This window comes from Triticum aestivum, chromosome 6A (assembly GCF_018294505.1).
Source record: "Triticum aestivum cultivar Chinese Spring chromosome 6A, IWGSC CS RefSeq v2.1, whole genome shotgun sequence".
Taxonomy (NCBI): domain Eukaryota; kingdom Viridiplantae; phylum Streptophyta; class Magnoliopsida; order Poales; family Poaceae; genus Triticum; species Triticum aestivum.
The window spans coordinates 547738716-547748192 of NC_057809.1; the positions used below are offsets into that span (position 1 = coordinate 547738716).

General features: G+C 50.5%; 1 protein-coding gene across 1 annotated transcript; it reads right to left on the minus strand.

The window, feature by feature from the left end:
* Positions 1-6771: 6771 nt before the first annotated feature.
* Positions 6772-9009, minus strand: LOC101664691 (alpha-1,3-arabinosyltransferase XAT3). The gene is made up of 3 exons (XM_044550763.1): positions 8762-9009; positions 8551-8658; positions 6772-8342 (listed from the first exon to the last, which is right to left on the minus strand). The coding sequence occupies exons 1-3, from the start codon at positions 8883-8885 to the stop codon at positions 7054-7056; spliced, it is 1521 nt and encodes a 506-aa protein (XP_044406698.1). The 5' UTR covers positions 8886-9009; the 3' UTR covers positions 6772-7053.
* Between the last annotated feature and the right edge of the window lie 468 nt (positions 9010-9477).

Here is a 9477-nt window from a genome sequence, read left to right on the forward strand (position 1 = left end):
GCATGTTAAGCTTCATGTACCCGTAATGGGGTATGGCTTGGAAGCGTGAGAAGGCATCCCGCCCCAAAAGGGCGTGATATCCGCCGTTGAAGGGGGCCACGTGGAAGAGAAACTCTTCGGACCTGTAATTCTCAGGTGTGCCGAATACCACATCAAGTTTGATTTTCCCCGAGCATCATGCTTCTCGACTGGGGACGATGCCTCGAAATGTGGTACTACTTTGCTCGATGCGGGTCTTGTCAATTTGCATTTTGTCGAGCGTGTCCTCATAGATGATGTTAAGTCCACTCCCACCATCCATGAGCACTTTGGTGAGTCGAAAGCCATCCACAATTGGGTTTAAGACCAAGGCGGCTGGTGCTCGGACTGATCGGGCCCTTGGTTCATCGTCGTGGTGAAAGTTATGGTCGCTTCATTCCAAGGGCTCATTGCGGTTACTTGGTTGATTTCGGCGAGGTCGCAGAGCGCCCTTTTGCACCGATTATTTGAAGAGAAGGTCTCAAAGACCGTAAAGACGTTAAGATCGTCATCCTTCGAAGAATGCTTCTCTGGAGTAATGCTGGTGAGGATAGCCTCACCGCTTTTAGCCACTTGCCGGAGTACCCAACATGCCTGCAGGATGTGAGTTGGTTTGGTACTCGGCGTCGCATGTATCTGACAGGGTTTGTCGAGGAGTTCATCAAGAACTATTCCGTGCCCCGTGAGGGTTTTTTTTCTTGCCAACGGGCTTATGATCGGATGCCTCATAGGGGTGTATCCATTTTGCCCGTGTGGTGGACCGCTTAAAGGCAGCAGGTTCCAACCGGGCTTTCTGGGCCTTCCATGTGCTTTCCATCGCACAATACTTCTATACTAAGTGTGATAATTCCGTAAAGGTCTGTATGCGACGGCGGTTGAGGGCGTTCAGAATTCCCTCGTCCATACAATTACGATAAAAAACCGAAACTGCTTCGTCGTCGCAACAACTTTTGATCTTGTTTTTAACAAGAAGGAATCTGGCCCAGAAGTGATGGACCATTTCCTGAGGTTGCTGCCGTACATACATTAGGTCACATATGTCTGGAGGTCCTGAATTACTTGGAGAGTATTGATTGTGGTGGGTGGGTAGGTTAAAACTCGAATCCTGACCCAAGATTGAATCTGGAGCTTAAAAAATCTCTGAGGTCACTAGTTCGGGTCCAGGAAGATCCAAGTGCTTTCCGGGCTCTATGTCCGACCCTAAGTTCGGAGGACATGAAGTCTCCTCCCGAGGGAGGGTGTCCGGCTCAAGGGGCTCGGAGATCCGGACATAGGTGGTCTTTAACTTAGGGGAAGAAGTGTTTTCGGCTCGTTCCTCGACGATCGTACCAGATGGGTGATCGGCGGGGACTTGATTTCCCTCTGATCGGGTTTGAGCCCGATCCGATCATAGTCTGTTGCAAGCCCCAGGGCGTTGATGCGATCTAGCAGCTCGTTCAGGGACGTGACATCCGCCGGATCCATCTTTTCAGAGTGTTCGAGGCCGATGTGGAGGTGATGTTGGTGATTGTGGGGGCAAACGTTGGCTTAACGGCCGTGCGAGCGCCCATGGTGAAACCACCAAGGTGGAGGACCTGTCCTGAAGTCAGGTTCCTTCCAGAAGTGATATCATTGTTGATGACAAGGCGAGCCATTGATCCTTCTATCGACAACAAATGGAACTCTCAATGAAAGCACCAATGTCGGTGTCAAAACCGACAGACCTCGGGTAGGGGGTCCCGAACTGTGCGTCTGAGGATCGATGGTAACAAGGGACAAGTGGGACACAATGTTTACCCAGGTTCGGGCCCTCTTAATGGAGGTAAAACCCTACGTCCTGCTTGATTGTATTTGATGAGTATAGGGGTTACAAGAGTTGATCTACCTCGAGGTAGTAATGGCTAAACCCTAGTTGTCCAGCCTATGAGAATTTTGATAGCCTCTACGGACTAAACCCTCCGGTTTATATACACACCGGAGGGGCCTAGGGTTATACAAAGTCGGTTTGTGGGAAGGAAATAACATATCCGGACATCAATCTTGCCATCCACACATACAGGAGTCCTACCCGGACACGGGGGAAAGTCTTCTGCTTGTATCTTCACGGCCCATCAGTCCGGCCCATATCGAATAGCCCGGACACCCGAGGACCCCCTAATCCAGGACTCCCTCAACAAGCACGTGTGGGCGGATACATGCGGGATGGTGGAGCTATTTGGCGTCGTGGTGGCGTCGACGGTAGGCCAGGCAAGGTCGATGGGTCAATTTCTGCTTTGGAGATGGACCGGTGGAAGATGGCGGCGACAACCTCTGAGAGTGCACCGGTCCGGTATGGGATCTAGTCCCGGTGTGTGGCTGGGCTAGGGCATCCGGCTTTAGGTGTTAGAGTTTGGTGCGATGTCCCTTTGGTATTAGGCCCGGACATTCGGCACACCTTCATCAATGGGATAGGAGTAGCAACAGGTGTTGCCTAGATGGTGACTTCAGATGGACTGATGTATTACTTTGTATGGCCCCTTTTAATAATTAATAAGATGGCCGCATGCATCGTCCAGATGCAGAGGCCGGGGGTCTATCCTCCTTTTCAAAAAAAACTAATACCATGATTGATTGGCTTAGTACCTGTGAGCCTCTACACGTGGTAGGCTCGATCACATGTATGAGCAATGATTATATGCTTAATCAAGAAAAATAAAAGGGTAAAATTTCCATAGTTATTGTAGAAAAGTGTCGAGTAGAACTATTAAAATTATTTCAAATGTTATGCTTGTGTATGTTCCTAAATTGTAAATTGGTCGTCAACATTTATAAATTTAGCGGGTCCCTATAATTTTAAATGGTCTACTGGCTTGCACCTCTTTTATTGTATTGATAATGTGTGCCATGGGCAACCAACATATCGGCTACAAACAAATGAGCTTTCAACTATTGCAATCTAGAATTTTATGCCTCAGTCCTTGCAATAATAATAATTTCACACAATGACCTAGTACTTGAACTAATGCCTCACAAAAACTCAAGAATATTCCACTCTTCATACATGCTGATATTAGATTACCTACAACAAACAACCAGTCGAGTGGGAGCTCAACATGACCGTATGTATCGTTAATTGAAGGAGATGGAAACACGCATCAATCATCGATCTACATCGCTGGCTTCGTTTCATCGCCCCCGCCACACCGATGGATGCCATCAACAGTGCTAGCTGTGAAGCATTCTCCCCTTTTTGTTTCTGTGCAAGACAACCCAAACGCACAACAAGCGAGCATGAACAAGACACGGGCCCATGTCGTTTTCCTCGCCGTGAAATGCCCCTACTCATGTATTCATCTTTGACTTGTTTTCCTGATCACGCCAGCTATAAAAAACAAATGGTTGCCGTATAGCGTCGGTAGACCGCCTTTAACACATGAGGGTGTGATATCATTTTGAGCTTTATGTCGTGTAAAGATAGGAGGGCTAGTGAAGAAACGACAATAGTAGTCGTGTACAGCTTGCACTACCTGAAAAATGATAGGCGACGGGACAAGGCATTCTAAATGTGCATGTGAAGAAGAATTGCATCGGACAAAAGATCAATAGAAAAAAGTGAAGAAAGAATATGTACTTGCGAACCTCCATCGAAGTGAAGTTGAGTTGCAGATAGTAGTTTGTATAAACTAATCTTTGAATACCTGCAGTTTTTGGCTTCTCTGTCACAGTGAATTGGCTTGTGTCTAGGCACATAATCACGACGATGTGGTCGAACATTGATAAGCTCATGCCGTTGTGCATAGCACTACGAGGAAAAGTTTGTATGTCATTGTTTTCGACGATGACGATGGACTCTAGTTAGGTGCCAACTTGTTTGCTTGGTGTAGAACCTTCAACAACGTTAGCAATAACAACATCAACAACAAGAGCATTCCAACAAAAAAAGAGCGTCAACATCAAACATCTCTTACACTATCATTGTGTGTCTTGAACGTCTCTCTTCTTCTCTCTCTCAATTTGTCGCTATCCCTCACATAATCATTTTGATACGCTCTTATCCTCTTCTTTTGCATAATATCTCTCACCGACATCCGCCTCCCCTACCACCCTCTCCCCCTTCTATAGTCATACATGGCCCTCGACACGATGGTTAGATCTTCGACGTGATTGCCTCCTTCTTCCAGAGCTCATGTACTTGCCCCCTATCCAAATTTTTCCTCAATGTTTGAGAGGGAGGTAGAGCATGTTTTGGACCATTTTTTTTATAGAAAATGGAAGTGTTTCTTACCTCCGACCTCTACATCCCTACATGCATACAGTCAATCTTATTACAATGTTTATTACAAAGAAGTGAAACTTCAATCTCGCCAAAAGGAGGGAAAGATAAAATAGCATGGATCAACTAAGATGACTCCTGCCAACAAAACTACTCTAAAGACCGAGGAGCCTATCAGTGACACGCCGACCAAATCAGGACATAAACTCTCTGAAAATCTACTTGAGATTCTTTGCACCAAGCTCCATCGGTGCCTTATGATGTGACTTTTGTAATAACAATCATAATCACATCCAATTGGTACATGAGAGTAGCACTTCCATACAAGAATGCACATTTTTTTTCTTATAAAAGATGGCATCATTTATGCATAGGTAGATAGACCAAAGCGCCCACTCCTCATCCAACTAAAATAAGAGACATTGAAGATTTCTTAACTCCCCTTTGCTAACACAAAAAATATGTAAAATACTATAGGATAACATGATATTAAAGGCTAAATACAGAGCTTGCCACAACAATATGTGTCTTGCGTGCTTTGGAGCTTAAATGGCTAAAAATTTGGATTGCTAGGGTGATGGCTATTGGGTTGGAGTTGCTCTTACGGAATGCAGATGTGCAATTAGGGTAGTCCCGTGCTCCACCTTGGACTATATCATACCCATATGACACATAAACAAAAATCTGACGTAACACTTTATTTAATGAGGAAAGAAAGAGCTATCATATCCGATCCTAGTTTATATATAGTTCTTAGCACCAAAATCCATACAACTCAGTACATTTTCTCTCACAAAACACATTAAATGAAAGCTCTTTTAAAAACAACAACAATATACAATGCATCGAAGTCACTATATTCAATGTGCATGATATAGTCTTAAGATAAAAGACATTCCTCATTCTTAAAAAAAAGCCTGATATTCCTACAATATAGTACTCCTTCCGTCCATTTTGATGACAAGTATTTCCGGACGGTGGGTCTGTGGGCCACCGAGTCAAACACGAGCTCCCGGTCAAAACCCTCCTCTGCCAGCCATCGCACAAACGCACCGCCTCTTCTCCATCTCGCGCCACCCAGCTTCTCCGGCCGCCCTCGCCGTCCAGCGAACCCCACCACCATCTCCGGCGTCGCGCCCCGCCATCCACGTCGCGTCAAGGCAAGCCTCCCTAGCCGCCGGACCGGGCAGCGCAATCTATCAATCTACCTATGCCCGGCCGTTGTTCCGGGGCTTTTGACGTTACTCCCTCTCCCCATTTCCGGCATCAATCGTGGGTCTGCGCACACACGCGACAACAATTCCCCGTCCCCATCGCTCATCATCTTCATCCCGCTCCCGGGAACAAGTCCACACGGCATCCTCCTCAGCTCATTTCTATATCCGCGCGCAGGACTGCAGTTGCCGTTTTATTAACATCCATAGGCCTGCCTGCCTGCCTTTGCGGTTGATTATTTAAGACGGTGTCATGTGTCTACGCAAACTGGATTGGAGGGGGAGAAATGAATGAAGAGCATTAGTGGTAACACGCGGCCACGATTGCGGCTTGGCCTTGCAAATCTGTCCCGAATTCACGTCCTCGCTGTGGAGCACTTCTCTATCCTTTCTATCTGGTGCGTGGATCCAGCGAGCGCCGGGCTTTTCTATCCGGGCGCCCCAGCTCACGTACGCAATTTTGACTTGCTTCGCTGATCACGTAACGTGTCGCGTAACGTGTTGGGGGCGCCAGTGGATCGTCGGCGACATCTCATCTCAGTTACTGACCGGGGCAGTCAAGAAAAGGACCAGGTAAAAGATGGGGTTGGATGGGGTGGCTTGCTTGCTTGCTTTTCGATCACTATTTTCCGGGGAGGCATCAGCATGTCAATTTAATCTTTGCAAGACAAGGCTGTTTTTAGTTTTTAAAACTCTCCCGCGTTGGATTGGGATAATACCCAAGTGGTGGTAGCCAAAGACCCGACGGCCGCAAGACCGTCGTATAGCTGAAATTAACAATTCTTCCTTGGGAGCAAATTCGTGTGTGTGAAAGGAGGAAAAAGGAATGCATGAACACGGTTGTAATTTATATTGCTTCTTGTTCTTTGTACAACCATGATGTTTGATGCATAGATTGAAAGTTTTTCTAGCAAAAAAGAAAGTTGGGGGAAAGGCGGTGGGCACCTTCACCTGCGCTCTTTCGCTTGATCGATTTGAAATGGAATAAATACAAAGAGTCTTCAGATGTTTTGACAATGTCCACCATCATCCAATGCAAAATTAGAGTTGAGGCAACGACGTGTGCTACGGTTGGAGCGAAGAATTTGGGAAATATTCTGCCAAGAGAGCAATGTTTACAAGGGTTTTAGTCTTTGTTTGTTAGCTCTGGTTGTTATAACTTCTTTTTTTGTGAATGTTATTAACTCTCTCTTAATTAATGGAATGATGTAAACTTTTGCCTCCATTTTGAAAGGGGAAAAAAGGTAAGAAATGGATGAGAGACCGGACTCCATCTGTCCACCCTTATGCACTTAGCAACACCTTTCCTCACCGAAGGAGTATGTAATCCTTCGCCTTTTATTAGCTTCCACATGCTTCTTCCATCTTACCACTACATTCTGCAGTTGTAGACTTCATACAGACAGGATGCAGGCTTCAAACAAACAAAGAAACTGAACGAAAGAACAGCACCAACAAACCCCTATATATGTTCTTCTACCTATACTCCAGGATTAACCATCATGGAATTGATCGATTCATCGACCGCGCGCAATGTACACATCGGATCATTACATCCATGATCAGATAGGGCCCCGGCCATTGCCGCGCTCAGTTGTTGGCCTTGGCCTGGCGCCCATGGGGCAGCAGCTTGAGCGCCTCCAGGAAGGTGAGCTTGAGCCTGCCCAGGTGCGGCCTCACGTTCTGCTTCTCCAGGTACACCGTCTTGAGCGCCTCCCACCCCTGCTTGTGGATGGAGAGCGGGTCAGTGAGCACCGGGTGGTCCTTGGGGTACTGCTCGCTCAGCGTCGTCTCGTCGAGCTGGATCTTGTAGCCGATGTAGTGCAGCTGCATGTCCTTGGACGGCTCCTCGAAGGTGCCGCGGGCGAGCCACTCCAGCCCGCCGTAGGGGATCACCTGGATCAGCACGGCGCCGGCGGGGAGGAAGACCATGTTGGTCAGCCCCGCGCCGTGCACGCCCACCATCACGTCCGCCGAGTTCACCAGCCGGGCGAACCTGGACACCTCCGTGTTGGTGTCCGGCTCGCCCACGCGCACGTCGTACCCGAGGCTCATGGCCATGTCCGCCATGGCGCGCTCGTTCAGGAACGCGCGCGAGTTCTTGCGCGAGATGATGAGCAGCCGCGGCCGGCGCCGGATGTCCCACCGGTCGCCGCTTGGCTCGGCCGCCGCGCGCGACAGCCCGAACGCGCCCCGCAGCATCGCGCGGAAGTCCACCATCGACGCCCCCGTCGGCGTCTTGGACGCGTCCACGCCCAGCTCCTTGTGGAACGTCGGCCCGACCACCACGCTCCCGTAGCACCGGACCTCGTCGTCGTTGTCGATGTCGATCACCTCGTGCCTGCTCAGCTGCTGGAAGATCTCCAGGTACCTGTTGGTCCACCACGACTTGAAGCTGCTCACCAGGAACTGCACCTCGCCGCCGAACCGGTGCGCCGTGATGAACGCCGGGACCAGCACGTCCGTGTAGTCGTGGAACAGGTTGCCGGTGAACCCGCCGGTGGAGATCACGAAGGCCGTCGCGGAGCTGTTGACCGTGCAATGCGGGCCGCCGCCGGAGAGCGGGCGGAGGGTCCATTCCTTGACGTGCGACAGCGCGTAGGCGTCCTGCTTCCGGCAGTACGGCTTCACCTTCCACTCCCGGTCCAGCGGGCGGACCTGGATGGTCTGGCTGCGGCCCTGCACGCGCACGTCGCCGGCGGCCTCGCACGTGTCCGACCGCCGGCCCGACTCGTAGCACACCGGCTTGCCCTGGCGGTCTATGACAGCGACGGGGACGGGCGTGGTGCTTGTGCTCACCGGCACGGGCACGCTCACGCCACCCCGGGACGACGTGTCGGCGGGTTTGGGTGGAGTTTCTTCCTCCTCCTCCTCCTCCGCTGCAGATTGCAAAAGTCAGCTCAACGTCAGATCTGGTCCGATCCCCACAAACTCCATTGGATACCCATTAATTCAGTCCCCATATGGCCAGGAACATCAAATTTCCTGCCGTATCATGCAACTCCGAATGGAGACGGAAACAATCCCCAAGAACGAACAAATTCATCACAGGAAGGAAGCAAGGGACGCGGGCTCGCGGCAACATACCAGCTGAATCCGGAGTTGTGACCACAGCTTCATGGGCGACCTCCACCTTGACGCTTCCCTTGCTCATCCCATGCCGCTCCTCTGCTTTGATGGCGTCCCCCGTCTTCTCTGCAGCACGCACGCACGCAAAGAAAGATAAATCCCCCCTCATTCAGAACCAAGCGCACAAGAATCAATCAGCACGAGTCTGTCCGCGCGCGCGCGTACATACCCATGGGGGAGAGCCTCGTCCTGATGACGGAGAGCAGGACGAGGGACGCGAGCATGAAGGCGATGAGCGACGCATTCCCCAGCCGCCGCCCGTCCCCTCTCGACAGGCTCCTGGCCGACTTCATGGCCTGCCCCTCTCTCTCCCTCTCTCTCTCTCTCTCTCTCTCTCTCTCTCTCTCTCTCTCTCTGGGTGCCTGCTACCGGAAATCTTTGTCCGTCTGTCTATCAGGAATGGTTCTCGAGGGGGGCGTGGAGTCTTATACCGGCGGGCGGGGTGGTGGCAGAAGCCACAGAACTTACCAGTTCTGTCGTTGAACGGGGCAAAGGCTTCTCACCCTCGTTGAAACGGTAGCGGTGTTGACCGTGCGGACAGAGACAAGCTAGCGGTGACGCGACTTGGTAGACGTGGAGGCGAGCTACTCTGGCAAGGCAAGGCAAAGCGAGAGGGCGGGGCAGGGGAGACTTGGGGAGAAGTGACTCCGGCAGCAGAGAGCAGATCGAGCGCGGTATCAACTGCCGCCGTCAGTGACCAGTCCCGGGGCTCCGTCGATCTCCGAGCTCGGTTCCGACAGTAACTGCTCAGCGCCGTCGCTGTCGTCCGTTGGCTCACTTCGAGGCGGATGGCATACTGTCAGGAAGCTGACAGACTTCCAAGTTTACTGTTGAAAAGTGCTTGCTCACTTCAGTGTGAAGTCCAAGATTATCTACCAAGTAACT